The sequence below is a fragment of the Notolepis coatsorum genome, assembly GCF_963971535.1.
Source record: "Notolepis coatsorum genome assembly, chromosome: 1".
Classification (NCBI taxonomy): Eukaryota; Metazoa; Chordata; class Actinopteri; order Aulopiformes; family Paralepididae; genus Notolepis; species Notolepis coatsorum.
Genome location: NC_140165.1, coordinates 52142927 through 52163518, shown reverse-complemented (window position 1 = coordinate 52163518; position 20592 = coordinate 52142927). Strand labels below are relative to the sequence as shown.

General features: G+C 48.5%; 2 protein-coding genes across 2 annotated transcripts in view; both read right to left on the bottom strand.

Moving 5' to 3' along the window:
• Window positions 1-5842, bottom strand: part of LOC311232419 (dystrophin-like) — a gene marked incomplete at both ends in the record, with an annotated part of 50744 nt that extends 44902 nt beyond the window's left edge. Inside the window, 4 exons of the mRNA XM_084319208.1 lie at window positions 286-411; window positions 4261-4408; window positions 5540-5715; window positions 5834-5842. Of these exons, the coding sequence (XP_084175334.1) occupies window positions 286-411; window positions 4261-4408; window positions 5540-5715; window positions 5834-5842 (459 nt within the window). The remainder of the gene's footprint in view (window positions 1-285; window positions 412-4260; window positions 4409-5539; window positions 5716-5833) is intronic.
• Window positions 5843-6542: 700 nt separating this feature from the next.
• The window catches only part of LOC311232333 (dystrophin-like), a gene marked incomplete at both ends in the record, with an annotated part of 98279 nt that continues 84229 nt past the window's right edge, over window positions 6543-20592 (bottom strand). Inside the window, 1 exon segment of the mRNA XM_084319091.1 lies at window positions 6543-6562. Coding sequence (XP_084175217.1) covers window positions 6543-6562 — 20 coding nt within the window.

The following is a 20592-nucleotide window of genomic DNA, read 5'->3' as shown; positions in this document are numbered from 1 at the left end:
CCCCAAAAAAAATCCTAAATAAAATGGGGTCGTGGACTCGTGGTATAAAAAGGTTTGAGAACCCCTGCTCTAGCCTGTGTCCAGTCCCTGAGCCCTGTGTCTTGCCACCATGATATGTGTGCTGCTGAATATATCTCCATGTAATATTTGTAATGTTTCATATGGTTAGGTTTTTCAGACAGAAAGCGAACATTTCAAGGCAGGGTGGCAGCGGAAGCAGTATGATGCGAGTGTAAAAGGTGAGTCTTTTGTGTGTACACTGGTTCAATGAGTCGTAGCACTGACCTGCGCCCAGCGAGCGTTTACGATTCTGATGTCCTTCTGTTTGTCTGCAGGCAGCACTATGTGACTCTGTCTGGCGTTGAGATCTTCCACTGTGTTCTTTTTACCGGGGAGCTCGTCGACGCGCACCTGACATGGAAACAATTAATAATAATAAATTTAATTTATATAGCACACTTTAAACTCAGTGAGATCTCAAGGTTCTTCACAGCAAAAAGGAAAATTAAATTAAATTAAATAATAGGTTTAAAACATAAAAACATTATGAATAAAATAAAAAACATAAGAATAAAAAGGTTTAAAACAAAAACATAAAGAATTTATAAAATAAAATAAAAATATAAAACAAAAACATAAGAAATATATATATATAAACAAACTCTGGTCAAATTAAAAGTCCTCTCTTCAAAATACTATTTAAAGCTACGCTGAGGATTTTTGAGAAGAACAAAATGACCTCTACAATAACTAGTTACAAATCCTTGAATATTGTTTATAATCTTGACACAAATCCAAACAAATCACCCTTCGAAACAAAGTGAACCAACATTGCTCTTAGAGGATGATTCCTTGTACAGGTGGTGGGAGGGTATAGGAACACCACAGCCAATCTGATCATTTCTAGTTTCAAACCGCGCTCTATCAACGTGACGTACGCACGGATATGTGCTTAATCCGTGCGTACGACCATTTCTAAGCAAAGTGTGGGATTTATCTATTTGAACTTGTGCTTGACTTTGTGTGTATATTTAAGCACAGGTCGGACCATGCGTAGTTGGCGCCCGGTGGTAGAATATTTTTACAACGCGGAAATAAGCACTGACTGCGCTCCGCGTAACTCAACTCGTTATTATTTTGCGCATATATTGCAGAAATACGGGAACGTTTTGATTATATTTAAAAGGCTTTGCCATTGTTAAACGTAATAAGTGGAACCCCGAAGCTGTAAGCAGAATACAAGTCATATGAACACCCACGATATAAACGCATTGCAACGAGAACAGACAGAGGTTATTTGTTGAGTGTATGTGTATACAAAACCCTTGCAATAAATGTGTCTTAAATGAATGAAAAGCATACATGCTCTGGACACAGAGCATATATCGTGTGGGTGATATCATGACTTGTATTCTGTGTCAAAGCCTAAATCAAAACGTCCCCGTATTTCTGCAATCTATGCGCAAAATAATAACGAGTTGAGTTCTAACAAAGAACGTATTACATGCTGGTAGGCTGATAGAGTAAACTATGATATGAATATGATATGATATAAAGGTATACTGGTCCCCCCGCAAGGATATCGAGGACTCGAGTTGGGGGACCCTGATGTAAACAAGACAAGTCTCCTCTGGTCTGCATCCCCTTAACAATTGTGTGTATTGAGCCGTACTGTATTGTACCCATTCTGCAATCTGTTAAATAAAGTTTTCATTCATTCATTCATTCATTCATTCAGCCATTAAATGCAATTTGAGAATATAGGCTAAAGCGACGGCCTATAGCCTATACATATTATTTAATGTTTTCATAAGCGTAAAGATACAACAGCTAGATTAATGATCAAGTTAGTTTACTGTATGCAGGCTTCGCAGGGCTGTGTGTTATTATATGCGCAAGTTACTGTTGCATAATGTAGGCTATGGGCTGGCTGCTATTATATGTACTTCATATAGGCTGCCTAATACCAACAACAAAATAGATTGTATCATATGCCTCTACACACATTATATTATACACATCATATTATATCTTGGTTCGGCAGCGCCTCTGTGAACAATCTCTCAGAGTTTGCTCCATCAGTAATCAGTAATGTGAACGGGATTCCACTTGGTCAATGTACAGATAATCTGCGATGCGCATTTTGGCTGATAATGTGCCGGTGGCCGGAGTCTCATTCATATTCACTTAAATGCAGATCATAGTTATCCACTGAAGCCATATGACTGACCAGAACGGGCTCATGACGAGCGCACATAATAGGCATTAGAGCGCAGAGTTGTCTGTGAACTTGGCAACTTCATTGGATTTATTTATTCTCTAAAAATATCTATAATCATACGATTAAATATTGTTTCAAATAAAAAGCGACATACTATTATTTTGTGTCATGTTTCCAAATAAGATTGGCCACAACGGAATGCTTTCTACTTCAATTTGTTGATTAGAATAGATTACCTCGCTCCGTTGAAACTTCACTGAGCTCAGCACACAGACATGATAATAATAATAACAACAACAATAATAATAATAGCTTCATTTCACATAGCGCCTTTCAAGAGACCCATGCAAGGTCGCTTTACATAGATGAGGGGGGGGGAATAACAAAGTAATAAAGATAGTGGACAGACTATGTAAATATGATGATGGGATTCAAGTTCGCGTTTTTATTGATCATAGGCATGCTGTCAGAGTATGGTGTCATAATCAAACATTCTAGAACATTTGTCGTCACAGATCATGTCATAATAGAACATAGGCTACATGGCATGGTCCATCGTGATATTGTGTAGACTGTTATTACTGTACCACCCATTGTGACAACAGCCTTGTGAGCTCCCGCACACAAACATGATGGAATTCAGTTTGTATTGATCACATAGGCAGGCTACATCATACATGGCAGTGAGATTCATTGTTCTTGTATATGCTCTCGTATTATTGTTTATATAGGCTACCCAATACTGACATCAAAATAGATTGTATGCCTCTAAAAATCATATGCAGCAGGTAGAAAATTGACGGAAAATCCGTCGCGATTTGGAATAAAATTGAGGAGAACTTTAATCCCTGGGTATTAATCAAACAAAACGGAAAAAGGCAGTTATATTCCAGCACGGCCTTTATTAGTGTTTGCGCTGCCCAGGCAGCAATGGTTAATAGATATCATATCCGACATCACCGTACGTGTACACGTCTGTCAGCCTGTCTCATAACACGCTTCCCTCGGTTTAGTCCATTTTTCCACATTTCATGGGGGTGTTCCATTACCGTATATGGTTAATCGGGGCGGTTTTGGTATGCAAATACGTGAAAGTGTGCACGAGCCTTAGCGTAGAAGCAAGGTGATATTTATCATGGGACCTGTGTACGCACGTGTGATAAATCCAGTTTTCTTTGTGCGTGCACACATTCTAAATTCTGTGCTTACGTGTGGAAATAGAACATTTTCTGAGGAAACTTGATAAATGAGGGCCCTGGTCTATCCCTTTAAAAAAAATTACTTTAACTTTTTAGTACATAAGTACATTTAAAAGTAGGACTTTTTTACTTTTACTCAAGTGTGTTTTTAGCCAGATACTTTGACTTTTACTTGAGTCCGATTTTGAGACGGTACCCATACTTTCACGTAAGTATAATTTCTGGGTACCTTTTACACCCCTATATAGTGCTTTTATCCAAAGCGCTTTACAATTTATGCCTCACATTCACTCATTCACTCACCGACGGAGGACGCCACCATGCAAGGTGCCAACCTGCTCATTGGGAGCAGTTAGGGGTTAAGTGGCTTGCTCAAGAACACTTCGTCATGCTGCTGGGAGGAGCGGGAATCGAACCGGGAACCTTCCGATTATCTCCTGAGCCACTGTCGCCCCCATGTGTTTGTTTGTGTGTGTGTGTGTGTGTGTGTGTGTGTGTGTGTGTGTGTGTGTGTGTGTGTGTGTGTGTGTGTGTGTGTGTGTGTGTGTGTGTGTGTGTGTGTGTGTGTGTGTGTGTGTGTGTGTGTGTGTGTGTTCATATGTGTTTGCATGCTTGTGTGAGTGCCAGTGTTTTGTCTGTGTCTGTATAGCAACATTGCAGCTCTTGGCAGGAGTGCCGTTCGAACCCCTGAGTAAAGGATGTGTGATGTGTGATGTGTACATTATTGTGTACATTATAAAGTATAACTAGTATGTAAAATGTACATCCTACCTGTACTTTCTCCACTGTCTCTATGTGTACATTATAAAGTATAACTGTAGTATGTACTGTGTACAGTACCTGTACTTTCTCCAGTGTGTCTCTGATGTGTTTGGGCTCTGCAGGGTGCAGAGGAATGGCCAGGACGCCATCAGCCTGGTCCAGCCAGGTCAGGAACGCACCCATGTCCTCCTCATAGTCTGATGCAGCAGTACGGGACTCCATAGACCTGGAGGAGAGGAGAGGAGAGGAGAGGAGAGGAGAGGAGAGGAGAGGAGAGGAGAGGAGAGGAGAGGAGAGGAGAAGAGGGGAGGGGAGAGGAGAGGAGAGGAGAGGAGAGGAGAGGAGAGGAGAGGAGAGGAGAGGAGAGGAGAGGAGAGGAGAGGAGAGGAGAGGAGAGGAGAGGAGAGGAGAGGAGAAGAGGGGAGGGGAGAGGAGAGGAGAGGAGAGGAGAGGAGAGGAGAGGAGAGGAGAGGAGAGGGGGAAAGGAGAGGGGTGGAGATGAGAGGAGAGGAGATGAGCGGATAGGAGGGGAGGGGATGGGAGATGAGAGGAGAGGAGAGGAGAGGAGAGGAGAGGAGAGGAGAGGAGAGGAGAGGAGAGGAGGAGAGGAGGAGAGGAGAGAAGAGGAGGGGAGAGGAAAGGCACGGAGAGGAGAGATTAGAGGAGAGGAGAGGAGAGGAGAGGAGAGGAGGAGAGGAGAGGAGAGAAGAGGAGAGAAGAGAAGAGAAGAGAAGAGGAGGGGAGGGGAGGGGAGGGGAGAAGAGGGGAGATGAGTAATTTACCTTCCAAAATATCAATATTGGTGTATGATCCAAAAACGAAACTAAATCCTTTATTGGTTAGACACTAAAAAAGAAACCTGAATTGATTGGTTTATGCTTAAGGTCCCCCAAGCATATTATATTGTAGTGCTCCGAACTCATGGAGCGACCTCCAACATACCCTTCAGTTCACAACCATTATCACAAACAACTATAAATCAGTGTGTAACAGTTTTAGCTGATTTTCCTTTGTTTTTATCTGAACTATTTAACGTGTCTGTCACTCGACATCGCTGATGGGCGACCTCAGTGATCGTTTGGAGAGGAACACGCCAACATTTTGGGAAATTAGCGTACCGTCTTCTCCAGAGAGAGACAAGAAGATAGATACCAGTTTCCTCTCTGTCCAACTAACACCTATCCCGAAGGCTAACCGGCCATGTCCGCTTCCATTCATTGTGCTAAGCTAGGCTAACATGCAGCCAGATAGCTTTCCACTCAACGCACAGAGAGGAAACTGGTATCTGTCTTCTTGTCTCTCTCTGGAGAAGACGGTAAGCTAATTTCCCCAAAAATGTGTGAAGGTGTCGACGGACCTCCTCTTCCTCTCGCTGAGCTGGTGGCAGACCTCGGCCCAGCGTGTGTTGATGGTCCTGAGCTTCAGCTGGAGTCTGGCGGCGTCGTCTGGCGTGCTCTGCTGGGAGATCCCCTCCCCCGCCACGTTCACCCTGCCCAGCACCACCTCCTGAGCCGGAATGGCCTCCGTCAGGTCCTACACACACACAGGGAGACACTTTTATAAACTTTTATATAGACCTTTCCCTGCATATGAGTAAAATAAAGCAGAATTTCGTCAAGAAAGCAGAATGAGGCTGACCCTCTCTGCCCACTTGGGACATTCCAATCGGGCTACAACATTGACAGTTGGGGTATGTGGCATACTGTAGTTAATTTTCCCCCTTGAAATTGAAGGGGTTTAATCATCTTCCCTTTATTCATTTGCTTAGATTTTTCAGGTCTGGTAAATTTGAGCATGGTGTTATTCACAGTAAAAAAAGAAAGTGAATTAAAAATAATTCTTAAATAAATTTTGAGTACATTTTCATAACGCGATAATTTGCTGTGTAATTAATTAATCTAATTAACGCAATAAACTGACAGCCCTAATTATTTTATACATGTATATAGATAATTATTGTTGTTACTATGATCATCTGCAGAAATTCAACCTTTTTCAACCTTTTATTTTACCACTTTATTTATCACTGCGGATGTTCCTCCCTGATGAATTTGGAATTCTGCACAAAATATTTAACCACAAAAGGTCTTCTCAGTGTGTGTGTGTGTGTGTGTGTGTGTGTGTGTGTGTGTGTGTGTGTGTGTGTGTGTGTGTGTGTGTGTGTGTGTGTGTGTGTGTGTGTGTGTGTGTGTGTGTGTGTGTGTGTGTGTGTGTGTGTGCGTGTGTGTGTGTGTGTGTGTGTGTGAGCGAGAGGGTGAGTGAGAGAGTAAGGAGTAAGACAGCTGGTATCTTCAAAGACAAGCTGCCAGCTGCCCCCCCCCCCCCCAGCCCTTCCCGACCAGGTGGACTCGGAGGGGGGATCACAGAGGCCAAAAGTGGACTGGACAGGCACGGATGTCCACACGGGAAGCCGGTGGGGTATGAGTCCTGGTCTTTGCAACAGTGACTCCTACTGGTCAGTCAGGGCGCCTGGTGACTCCACATGTATTGGAGGAGGCATGATGTGGTAGTCTACACCCTCCCCAGACCGACAGTAGGGCAGCATGTGGTAGTCTACACCCTCCCCAGACCGACAGTAGGGCAGCATGTGGTAGTCTACACCCTCCCCAGACCGTCAGTAGGGCAGCATGTGGTAGTCTACACCCTCCCCAGACCGTCAGTAGGGCAGCATGTGGTAGTCTACACCCTCCCCAGACCGTCAGTAGGGCAGCATGTGGTAGTCTACACCCTCCCCAGACCGTCAATAGGGCAGCATGTGGTAGTCTACACCCTCCCCAGACCGTCAGTAGGGCAGCATGTGGTAGTCTACACCCTCCCCAGACCGTCAGTAGGGCAGCATGTGGTAGTCTACACCCTCCCCAGACCGTCAGTAGGGCAGCATGTGGTAGTCTACACCCTCCCCAGACCGTCAATAGGGCAGCATGTGGTAGTCTACACCCTCCCCAGACCGTCAGTAGGGCAGCATGTGGTAGTCTACACCCTCCCCAGAACGACAGTAGGGCAGCATGTGGTAGTCTACACCCTCCCCAGACCGTCAGTAGGGCAGCATGTGGTAGTCTACACCCTCCCCAGACCGACAGTAGGGCAGCATGTGGTAGTCTACACCCTCCCCAGACCGTCAGTAGGGCAGCATGTGGTAGTCTACACCCTCCCCAGACCGACAGTATGGCAGCATGTGGTAGTCTACACCCTCCCCAGACCGACAGTAGGGCAGCATGTGGTAGTCTACACCCTCCCCAGACCATCAGTAGGGCAGCATGTGGTAGTCTACACCCTTCCTTCTGTGTGTAGCTGAAGTTAAAGGTGTCAAGTTACCACATGGACCATGATCGGTTCGACCAGAATGTGAAACAGGTGATCTGGTGACAAGTTCTACACAAATCAGTATAATCAAAGCCTGCTCCTAACCAAGAGGAGTTAACCATAAAACCATAAAACCATTTTTCTTTCCAGTTAAGTCGTTAGAAAAATTGTGTGGGTGCAATTTGGTGTCCTGCAATTTGTCATACATTAAAGAAATGTCATGATAATGTATTTTCTGGTGAGTCACTAGAAACCCCAAATAGTTTATTCTCTGTTTATGTCCGTCGTCCTAAAAGTTTTAAAAAGATGTGTTTTCCACAGTGACGGATATTGTATCACACCAGCACAGTGGTTAGCACTGCTGCCTCAGAGCAAGAAGGTCCTGGGTTCTGTATCACACTAGCTCCCGCTCTACATCTGTTGCATATATCTCGCTTCAGCATATATACACTGAATAATTTCACAAATGTACCTTTAAATGCCAGCATTCATCTGGCCACACCCCCATCCGCTTACCTATATAAGCAGGGGTGGTGCCACACACTCATCTCCTTCTCAAATTTCATCACAAGCAACGTGTTGCTCATATGCCCACTTGACGTGGAGAAAAATATTGGCTGGAAAAGCAATGTTTACGAGGAGAGGAAGAACAAGGAGATACGTTGACATCATATCTTTATTTTCTCTCTCACTATTTTCGAGAAAATACGGCGATGTTGTCTTCGTCACTGGAGTGTCTGGAAGATGGTGATCATTCTAAAACCCTCCACCGGTTTTCGTATTGGGAGCACGCCGCTGCATGCTTCTCAACTGCAGTTCCTTGCTGTGTTGGTTGGGGTGAAACCTTTCAGGCCACAGCTGAACTGTAAGACGCGCCGCTGTTGTGAGGAGCGGTGGGTTTCAGGTTGGGTGAGTACTGTCGCTGGCAGGCTTCACTTGTCTGTTAGTGCTATGGGGGCTAATTGACAATGTTTATGAAAACCGGCCCCAGGCTAGGGTCCTTTCTTCAGCCACCTAGGCGACAGAAGACCTTGGTCTGAAGACCATTGTAGTTTTAACTAGTGGGCCGCGACCATTAACACTGGTGATCCCTGTGTTTTCTGGACGAGTGGGTATCTCCCTGTCACCGTGTAGCCCCTTCTTTCATATCCAAATGAGAGTATTCCTTCACGAGGAGATATGTGCATAAGATGTTCGATAGCGGAAGATCTATGTTCAAGTCAGCTACACAGGCCAGTTTGGTATTGTGCTGATTCCGTCGGGTGTTGGTAAAATCACCGTTGTAAAGCTGTGTTGACATCTTGTTTCTCTTTTCTCTTAAAAAGTGAGGAGGGTTTCAGAACGGCGGCCTGTCTGGGTGAGTGTTATATCATTGTGTACAAGTTCAGGTGATAGCTGCTTAGCTTACGGTTAGCCAGTCAGCTGTTAGCTGCGGCGTTAGCCTGCTGGGATCACTGCGTGGCCTACAGAGCTTGGGCCTACTGTTAGCCAGTCAGCTGTTAGCTGCGGCGCTAGCCTGTTGTGATCACTAGGAAACGTTAGCTTGCTGCTATCGGACAAGGCCAGCGCGAGGTAGCTCCGGCTACTCGCGCGCCGCCGTGAGCTCCCCTCTGGTCGCGTGCGCCGTTCGCTCGGCGTCTCGCGAGCAGGGGCAGTAGCGACCGACGGTTGGAGCGGCCGTTAGCTTAATGCTACTCTATCTCCCTGTCTCCGGCTGTCCCTGAGCAACGAACGGAGTGTTGAATGTCCCGTGACTAAGACGGGGAGGACGTGACCCTCTTTGCGCCGCCCCTGTGCCTCAAATAGATCCGCTATCAACTCTATCTTTAATCTTTCAAAATGTTCAGTTGCTATCGCTATTAGCTCTATCTTTAATCTTTCAAAATGTACAGTTGCTATTGCATGCACTCATCTGTGTTTCACTACACACATGAGTGCATGCTTACCAACTGTCCGTCTGCAACACTACTATCACCAACATCTAAGAAGGGAGATCCCCCCTTGAATGGCCCTTCTAAGGTTTCTCTCCTCCACACTGCCTGTGGAGCTTTTTTTCCCTATTGTTGTGAAGGATCAGATTAAACCGAATATATATATTTATTTATATATATTTAATTGTATTTGTATATCGTTTGATATCCCCTGTATATTCCTTGTACAATATGCATTGAATATCCCTTTAGTCTACTAAACAGCCCATAATAGTTTCATTCTACCATTGGACGAGAACCTGGCGCCAGGTTGCCATACCCCTAGGTCCAAGTTCAATCGTGCCGCCTAACATGTCGTGGCAAGCCCCGGTTCCGCGCAGGAATATGTCGGGCGAAATACGAATGGTACTATTTGTTCATAGCGCATATATATATGGCGCAAGTAAAGTAGAACTTTCTTTTAGTCCAGTTCTTTACCCTCCAACAGAGTGACAGACGCGAAGCCTCCCCACGACGCACGTGTGGTGTAGTAAGGCCTACTTGGCCCCAGAATAGGCATTGAGATATCGTGTAGATTAATAGTTGAATAGTCATAGTTTGGCACTATACCGTCGAGTTGGACGTATTCTATTAAGCTAATAATAGTCTATTTATGTATGGTGCATCGTTCGGTTAGAGTTCTAAAGTTATCAGTACCCCCATCGTTCCTGACGTTATCTGGACGCTTAACCAGGCTGGGCAGACCCCTAGTGGTGCTTGCATCCGAGGAGCTCCGGGCCAGGGCGACTGGACCTGTATATTGGATTACTCTACCCGGACGACGGCGAGCCTTCCACGGCTTGGATTATGCTTTGGGTGCTTTGATTATTCCATGGATAAAGGCCAACACTGCGGAGTGTTGGAACTACCCCCCGGAGAGGACTCCAGGTGAGACGGCGCTCTACACCAGTGAGGTCGCCTCACGTCTCTCCGTTGTGGACCGGCAGCTACCGTCCACAGAGGGTCCAGCTGTATTCGTCTGCGGACCGAGGTTCTGTGGGCACCGTGTTCAAGACTTTGAATTCTCCCAAGAAACCGTCGGCCAGATGGGATACCGCCAGCGGCTTCTCTAACCCCCCCCTCCTACTGTCTTACAACCAGCGGGACCCGCCCCCCCCCCTTTAGTGTATCCAGCTATAATCATTTAAGTACCATCGCTATCGTTTCCTAAATATTCCAGGTTGTATACTTACTCCCTGCGTAACCAGAGATTGGACATTCAATGTTGATTTACCTACGAATACTCATTTGCCATAAAAGTGCATATTTCAAATCATAAGTGTAAACAAGTGAACGTTGTATATACCTTTTGCTATATTAAACCTTCGATTTGTACATTTGTGTGGATTCGTTTCATCAGGTGGGAAAGTGTTCATCATACTTATATCATGTACTGGATGGCCAGAAGTTAAAGTACAAGAGGTAGTGGTATTAAATACCATATCTAACAATACAGTCAGGGAATTGTACCCCTCAGTTACAATTGGTCCTTCGAGCCGGAGGGTAACTAGTGTAATATTAATATAGTGTTATTAATATTGAAATGGCCTATGATGAACAATCCACGAAACGATCCTCCTAACCTAGAACGCCCGCGGCGCAGACGACAGACACCTCAGTACTTAGAGGCTTACACTGTCAGTCAACTACCTAGCCTTCGACAAACGGTAAACGCGGTAAAAGTAGAAAGTAAAATTATGTCTGACCTTAACGACCAGGTTTCCCCGACCACAGAGGCCCTAGTAGGTCCTAATGTAACTGACCAAGCTCACGGTGGGGACCAGGAGGGAGCGGACATGCCTTTACCCCCCGCCACTACCCAAGAAGTAGTCCCCGACCAGCCCCGGGAGGAAGACGACCCTACAGAGAGAGAACTCTGCACGGAAGAAGAGGAGGAGAGCGCCGAGGAAATAGAGCTCCAGGACTCCCCAACGAGTACCCCCAGGAGCGGCTCACGCAGGAGCGGCTCACCTCCACAACCGCCTTCCCCCAGCGAAGCGGAGAGGATGCTACAACAGGCGTTCCTCGTCAGCCTGACAGCCTCTACCGAACGCGATCGACTTCAGGGTGAACGCGACCGTCTCCAAGCACAGGCGCTCAGCGAGCACGAACATTTTACTATTAAAAGAGAACGCCTCCAAGCGCAGCGACGGAGCGAAGAAGAGCGCATACGCCGGGAGATGAGACGCCTTCAGACGGAAATTAATATGGTAAGAGACCGGGCTGCAGCAGAGCACGCCGCCGACGAAGCCCAGCGCGCCGCTGACGGTGCCCAAAGACAAGCAGAGCGCGCCGCCGCCGAAGCCCAGCGCGTCGCTGACTATGCCCAAAGAGAAGCAGAGCGCGCCGCCGCCGAAGCCCAGCGCGCCGCTGACTATGCCCAAAGAGAAGCAGAGCGCAACATCGATCTCATCCAGCGCCAAGCCGAGCGCGACAGACTACAAGCCGAGCGCGACAAGTTACGGGCGCGGCTAATGAAGCGGCTGATGATCCCCAGGGCAACACCCTCTCCCTCCGCCAGGGGTTCAAGGCACTCGTCGAGACAACAGTCAAGGGCAGCGTCTCCTAGCCGAGCAAGCGACCCTGAACTTGACCAACAGACCAAGCCTATACCCCCCGCAGACCCCCTTCCCAGACCGGTCCAAGCGAGACCCAGCTACAAGGAAGGAGCGGCATACACTGCGGAGAAGCAAGATAAACGACTACAGGATCTGGAAGACCTGATAGAGGAAGAAGAGGGAGAGGAGGAGAACCAAGCCCGACGACAGCACAGTACTCCACCGGACCAGGAGGTCCAGGACAGCCCAGGCTATACTCCCGCGGCGCTGCGCTACAGACCCCCGACTCTATTCACGGGTGAGCACGACGCACGACCAGCCCCGAGGAATAGCACCTGGACCAGCGGGCCATGGTACCCTGCCGGTACCAGCCCACAGAGAGGCGTAAGAGGAGACTCGCCTAGGAGGCCTCTCCCCCAACACTCGCCGATGTATCCGCCATCCACGGCGCCATACATTGCGATACCGCGCACCAGACGGAGTGTGTACAGAACACTCGCCAGACAATATGCCCTGTTGGGATGTATTCTACCTTACACCACCAGGGCAAAGATGATTGTACGAGCACTATGGGACAAGGACCAGGGCTGGGACGACCCAATACCCGCACACCTTGCCTCAACATGGAGAGAGTGGGAGACGGAACTCCGCTCACTCCCAGGCATCAACATACGCCGCAGCTACTTCCCATCCACAGTGAGGCCAGAGACATGCGAGATTGATCTACACGTCTTCAGCGACGCCTCCGAAGTAGCCTACGGATCGGTGGCCTACTTGCGTGCCCAAGAGAAGGGAGGAAAGATACACACTGCTTTCATCCTGGCCCGCTCAAGAATAGCCCCACGTAAGCAACAATCTATCCCACGTCTAGAGCTCTGCGCAGCCCTAGCAGGAGCGCATCTAGCCACGTTAATCCAACGTGAACTCACCATTCCGGTGCACAGAACAATCTTGTGGTCAGATTCCACGACAGTACTCACATGGATCAAGTCTGATTCATGCAGATACAAAGTCTTCGTGGGAGTCAGAGTCACCGAGATTCAAGAGTTAACAGAAGCAGCGAGCTGGCGGTATGTGGACACCAAACACAACCCAGCTGACGTCATCACCCGGGGAATGTCTCTGGATGACCTAACCCGTCGCAACATCTACAGTGACGGACCAGAATTCCTCAAGCTCCCGGAAAGAGAATGGCCTACGCCCACCCCGCGGGAAGCAAGTAACGAGGAGGCTGAGAACAAGAAACCTATGTTCTGTGGACTGAGCACTGTCGCCTCCACAGACCCCAACATAGATGACTGCATTACCCTAGAGAGTGCGCAGCAAAGAACATTCCTGTGGCACCACCCAGAGATTCAGTCCACCACTGACATGTCAGCAGCTGACTACGAAGAAGCAGAACTTCTTCTACTACAACGAGCCCAGAGAGACTCGTTCCCCGATGAGCTAGACTGTCTACAGGGAGGAAACCCCGTCCCATCAGACAGCAGACTGATTCACCTGGCACCAGAGAGTGACGCCCATAATCTCATCAGAGTGGGTGGTCGCCTGCGGAGAGCCCCCGATCTACCGGATGATATTAAGTACCCGATCGTCTTGAACAGCCGACACAAGGTCACAGAGCTGATCATAAAGAAATACGACGAGGATGTACACCACGCAGGAGCAGAGAGAGTCTTCGCGGAGATCAGACGTCGTTATTGGATATTGCAAGGGAGAGAAGCAGTACGGCGCTTCCAGCGAACCTGTCTAGACTGCCGTAAGTGGCGCGCGCAGCCCAGCATACCACGGATGGCTGACTTACCCCCCTGTCGCCTCCGAATCGGCGACAAGCCATTCCACTCCACAGGCATGGACTGCTTTGGCCCGTTGTATATAAAGAGAGGAAGAGGCACCGAGAAGCGGTGGGGTATTGTATTCAAATGCATGACCACCAGAGCGATACATATCGAGCTCCTTCCGACCATGAGCACAGACTCATTCCTTATGGCCTTCCGAAGATTCACATCACGGAAAGGAAAACCGTCTACATTGTTGTCTGATCACGGGACCAACTTCAAAGGCGGAGAAAGAGAGCTGAGAGAGAGCTTCCAAGCTATGGGCCCAGAACTTAAGACCCACCTCGCTCCATCCCAGATTGACTTCCAGTTTAATCCCCCGAACGCACCCCACTTCGGTGGAACCTGGGAACGAGAAGTACGTTCTATAAAGACAGCCCTGTACGCCGTACTTGGGGCCCAGACTGTGGCGGAGGAAGTCCTAATGACAGTCCTCACGGAGATCGAGGGAGTATTGAACTCAAAGCCCCTCGGTTACGTCTCCAGTGATGTAGCAGATGTCGACCCAGTCACCCCCAACACACTCCTAATGGGGCGGCTGGACCCCGCGCTACCCCAGACAATGTACAGGCCTGAAGAAGCGAACGGCCGAAGAATGTGGAGGTACAGCCAAGTACTAGCTGACAAGTTTTGGAGCAGCTTCCTACTTCACTACCTACCGTCTCTACAGACCCGCCAGAAGTGGGTAAAAGAGAGAGACAATTTGACAGAAGGAACAGTCGTCATGATTATTGACCAGTCACTACCCAGAGCTATGTGGCCGGCTGGCCGCGTAAGCAAAGTGATCACCGGTGCCGATGGCAAGGTCCGAGCAGCTGAAGTACTCGTCCAAGGGCGCACTTACACACGTCCCGTGGCGAGGCTCATAGAACTGCCCCGACTCCCAGATACTATCGATGATGACCATGACCCCATGACTTTGTGAGTTGACTGACCCTTACAGCGGACCTTGAGTGGTAGACAGTGCGGTTAATCTGTCTCTGCTTAGCTAATTAGGTGGGACTAATTAGGGGGCGGCTGTTGTGAAGGATCAGATTAAACCGAATATATATATTTATTTATATATATATATTTAATTGTATTTGTATATCGTTTGATATCCCCTGTATATTCCTTGTACAATATGCATTGAATATCCCTTTAGTCTACTAAACAGCCCATAATAGTTTCATTCTACCATTGGACGAGAACCTGGCGCCAGGTTGCCATACCCCTAGGTCCAAGTTCAATCGCGCCGCCTAACATGTCGTGGCAAGCCCCGGTTCCGCGCAGGAATATGTCGGGCGAAATACGAATGGTACTATTTGTTCATAGCGCATATATATATGGCGCAAGTAAAGTAGAACTTTCTTTTAGTCCAGTTCTTTACCCTCCAACAGAGTGACAGACGCGAAGCCTCCCCACGACGCACGTGTGGTGTAGTAAGGCCTACTTGGCCCCAGAATAGGCATTGAGATATCGTGTAGATTAATAGTTGAATAGTCATAGTTTGGCACTATACCGTCGAGTTGGACGTATTCTATTAAGCTAATAATAGTCTATTTATGTATGGTGCATCGTTCGGTTAGAGTTCTAAAGTTATCAGTACCCCCATCGTTCCTGACGTTATCTGGACGCTTAACCAGGCTGGGCAGACCCCTAGTGGTGCTTGCATCCGAGGAGCTCCGGGCCAGGGCGACTGGACCTGTATATTGGATTACTCTACCCGGACGACGGCGAGCCTTCCACGGCTTGGATTATGCTTTGGGTGCTTTGATTATTCCATGGATAAAGGCCAACACTGCGGAGTGTTGGAACTACCCCCCGGAGAGGACTCCAGGTGAGACGGCGCTCTACACCAGTGAGGTCGCCTCACGTCTCTCCGTTGTGGACCGGCAGCTACCGTCCACAGAGGGTCCAGCTGTATTCGTCTGCGGACCGAGGTTCTGTGGGCACCGTGTTCAAGACTTTGAATTCTCCCAAGAAACCGTCGGCCAGATGGGATACCGCCAGCGGCTTCTCTAACCCCCCCTCCTACTGTCTTACAACCAGCGGGACCCCCCCCCCCCCCTTTAGTGTATCCAGCTATAATCATTTAAGTACCATCGCTATCGTTTCCTAAATATTCCAGGTTGTATACTTACTCCCTGCGTAACCAGAGATTGGACATTCAATGTTGATTTACCTACGAATACTCATTTGCCATAAAAGTGCATATTTCAAATCATAAGTGTAAACAAGTGAACGTTGTATATACCTTTTGCTATATTAAACCTTCGATTTGTACATTTGTGTGGATTCGTTTCATCAGGTGGGAAAGTGTTCATCATACTTATATCATGTACTGGATGGCCAGAAGTTAAAGTACAAGAGGTAGTGGTATTAAATACCATATCTAACAATACAGTCAGGGAATTGTACCCCTCAGTTACACCTATTGTTAGGTTTTAGTGAGTTTTTCCTTACCTTCGCGTGGGGTATGTCTGGGAGTGCTTGCATTCTTTCATTTATTTGCATTCATCTAAAAATGTTTGGACCTTATGGTGTTCTTGTTCTGTTCTTGACTTATTGTTATGTTTTCTTCTTGACTTGTTTAAAGAAGACCTGTACGGCCCATGGGGACATTAACGTGTGTTGTCGGGCCCTATAAATAAATTTGATTTGATTTGATTTGATTTGAACGTGCTTTGATTATAACATGTTTTACACTCTTGACTACGACGTCATCTTTGACAGGGGATGTTCGTCGATCCTGCCCTGAGCCAGGACGGCAAGGATTGGGTCAACAAAGGGGACCGTTGCGACGGGTAGAGCGGCGACGCTGCCCAGATCGAACAACACAGGATGGCTGTGTTTTCTATGGTGTCTTAAGACTGCACTTCGCTGATCTACGCTCCGGGTAGGACAAGGGCAAATCGGGTTGTTGTTACAGATGTGAAAATGATCTGGTTGTTGTGTGAGAAACATCATGTGTGTTGTTATGTACCGTGTACTCACAACTAAGGGGTAACTAACCTATGAAGCTATGCTTAGTGACAAATGAGTAAAGAATTTTCTTTTCTCAGCCTGTGATGACAATGAACAGTGTGTTCACATATTAACAGGTTTTCCTGTTTTAACTGGCCGTATTAAAGGTAAAGCAGGAGGATTGTGTTTTCCCCCCGGTTCCCTGGGACTTTTTCATCCTCCTATCAGACATGTTGTTGCACTACATTGTGTCTTTTGTGTGGTAGGGATGCGATGTAACCCTTAGCTTGATTGCTGAGGTTGTGCTAAAACTGCTGGAGAAACTTTATTTTCCTAAAAGAAAAGATTGTTTGGTCGCTGTCATGTGTGCTTAGCAAGGCCTGTGGCCGATACTAATCGAGAATTATGTATTCTCTCATTATGAAAAACGGCGTTCCTCTGTAGAGTGTTTTTGCCATTTTTTGTAGGTGATGATGGGTTGTGTGTGTCATGTGACCTACAACTGGGTTGGACTGGCCACAGAAGCACATGTGTATGTTGGACCGGGGCTCTTAGAGAGCCCTCTCTATTCTGTGTTTTTTTCCTTAGTAAAAATCAGATAGCAGGTTAGCTCATGCGCTGTGTGAAGCTGTCAAACGCTTCATAGAGCTGACTATGACTGTGTCATATTCTCTTTTTGTCATTACATCGTATCATGGGTGTGGGGTCGTAAAGGGGTGAACTGGTAACCTTTCCTCTTCCCCTTGTTTCTGTCGGTCAGGGGTACACCCCCTGTCCTTCAAGGTTCCTGTCACGTTGCGGTTCGGCACGTTACGGGGGGGGGGGGGGGAGTTTCCTGGTCCCACGGCCTGGAATATTGGGCGTGTGCACCGCAGAAATTCCCCCGCCATAGAGTACGTCACCGTGCGCGTCTCTGTTGGTAGGACTTCCGTGTGCTGTTCAGGTCCATGTGATGGATCTGTTTCGGGGGGGGTGGTCAGGGCTCCTCCTCACCAAGCGCCTTTTCGGGCCTTCTGTGAGTTCGGACTCCTCCTTCCATGTGAGGGAGCCTCCATCAGAGTACAGAGCCTTCCTCCTCAGATTGTCAAAGTGAGTGGACCCTCTAGAAGGTGTCCTATTCTATTGTGTATGTATTCGATTCAATTCGATTATTGAGTGTGTATGGGTTCAGTGCCTCTTCCCCGGAGAGCCCTGAAACCAATTTTTTACATGGCTCAAGGTGCAATATATTCTTTTCAATCTGTACAGCTCGCGTGGGAAGTCTCTCTGGGGATCCCCATCTCCTTCCTATGGGAGGGTGGTGGGATGTAAAAATGTGAAAAATGTTTACCCCCGGCTGTGTAGACTGGGATACATACTGTTGGTGCTTCCTTCTTTTCTATTCAAAAAGTGTTGGAGTTAGGAAGTGTCACACCCCTCTTGTCGTTCCCCTGGGCGCCTTGGGGATTCAATGACAGGTCTAAATAGCCTGTTCATTGATGGGGGCGTGTCCCGACGCACGTATAGTGCTAGCTCGCTGTAAACAGGCGACTGACTGGCACGCCTTGGTTGCTTGAGGTTAAAACGGCGTTTTTATAAAGCAACTGAGATGGGGGTTTTTCCTCTTCCGACGACCACATCCCACGACCTGGGTTGGTTATCGACGGATTCTCGTTCATGTCTGGGGGATGATGACGGAATGGATCTGAACATATGTAGAGGGGTCTCACGCCCTTGGGGTGGGCCACCAGGCGCGGTTCGCCCGAACGTCTGGGTGGCGCCTTCTTTTCATGTTAAGATCGACACGCATATCTGCCCTTTCTCCTGGAGTAGGCATGTCGGCGTGGTTAGGGCACGGGACTGGTTCTGGTCACGCTGGTCCGGATCAGTTGAACCCGTTGTCCGCCGGGGATGCAGATCTGCTGTTCTGGTACCCTGAGGGACTTGGGCTTTTTTCAGGGGGAAAAATGCCAGGTCGGTCCGGGTGTCACAGGGTTAAGCGCTATGGAGACCCTGGTTGGGTACGTTTTTTACTCAGCACTGTCGTAATGGCTTACGGCCATGCCGACCTGTACACGCTCGATCTCGTCGGATCTCGGCCGCTACACAGGTTGGTCCTGGTTAGTACTTGGTTGGGAGACCGCCTGGGAATACCAAGTACGGTGTGCTTAGGGGCTGGTTCTCCATTCTTTTTCGCTCCTCTCTCACGCATGGCGAAGAGGGGCCTGTTGGGGTGGTCTTTGACCTCCTCTGGTGACCCTGTGCTTCCCGTATCGCCAGGCCCGGTCCGAAGTAATGTTTCGTCGACCCGTAGGCCTGGGTTAACCCTTTTTTGAAAACTGAAACACTTGTACTGCGGTATAGCCGGTGTATACCCGCAGGTGTGTTTTGGAGTTTTTTCTTGAGGGGTTATAGGAACAACCACCGCATTGGGTAACACCAAGGTGGTTGATTCCCTGGTGTGTTGGAGCAGTGTCAACTCCCGGGTTCACCGTTTGAGGGTGCCCCTGCACGTTCATGACGTCTGCCAATCGTGTCAGCCTTCTCTGCCTCAACCCCTCTGGGTGGGGTTTTTTAAATGGAGGCTTGGTCATGCAACACCGCCAGCTTCCGCTCCTTCCGCCGGGGCGGCTGTGTTCAGCTGTCCCCTCTGGCGCCTGTCTCGTCCGCAGTCTCCAGGCTAGGGTTGATAGCCTGTTGCCTGGTTTTTCCCCGGTGCGCTGCCTGCTTCCGTTGGTTAACCTTTTTTGTGTGCTTACGGCCATGCTGACTGCCTGTGTTGCAGGGTCAGTGTGCCAGGCGGTGTACTATTGGGGGGACAGGGCCCGCTCGGCTGAGGGGCCTTTGTCCGAATACGCTGGCGATGTGGGGGGCGGGGCACTACGTGCCCACCTGGTGGGGTCTTGATGCTGGCATCATGGACTTCTCCGGGCCCCCGTTCCAGGGGGTCCAGTCCCTTTGGTGGGTCTGGGTCTTCCTTCGCGCTCCGCTGCTACGGCCTTGCCACGGGGTTGGGTTTTCCCTTGACCCCGTGATTCTGGGGGCAGTAACGAGGTTGTTTCCTCCGTTCGTTCCCGGGTGGCATGCGGGTTGTGCGTGTGTGTAGTCGTGGGGTCAAGCCACGGTCTGCTCACCCTGTGCGTTGAGTTGCTTGAGTGCCTCTTCGCACGGTCGGGTCCGTCGCCCTCCCGTGAAGCCACCAATAGGGGGGGTGCCCTCCATTAGGGTGGGTCGGGGGGGCTCGGCCCTCCCTGATCTGATGGCTGTGGGGGGCCTCAGCGGGGTGTATTTGTCGAGCTTCTAGCTCCCGCTCAGCTCCTATTATGCAACAGACGCAGAGCGGGAGCTAGTGTGATACAGAACGTTAGGTTATGACTATAACCAAGTTCTGTTAACACTAGTGGACGCTCTGCGTCTAGACGCCGCTGCGGCCCTTGATTTTTCATTGTGATGAAATTTGTTGGGAAGGAGATGAGTGTGTGGCACCACCCCTGCTTATATGGTAAGCGGATGGGGGTGTGGCCAGATGAAATGCTGGCATTTAAAGGTACATTTGTGAAATATTCAGTGTATATATGCTGAAGCGAGATATATGCAACAGACGCAGAGCGTCCACTAGTGTTAACAGAACTTGGTTATAGTCATAACCTAACGTTCTGTGTGGAGTTTGCATGTTCTCCCTGCGTTCGCGTGGGTTTCCTCCCACACCACAAAGAAAAAAATAACTATAATCAGAGGTCAAAATGTACAACATTGATTCCGATTGTGTTTGAGTGTGTATGCATGTGTGTGTGTATCCTTGCATGTCCCTCTGTG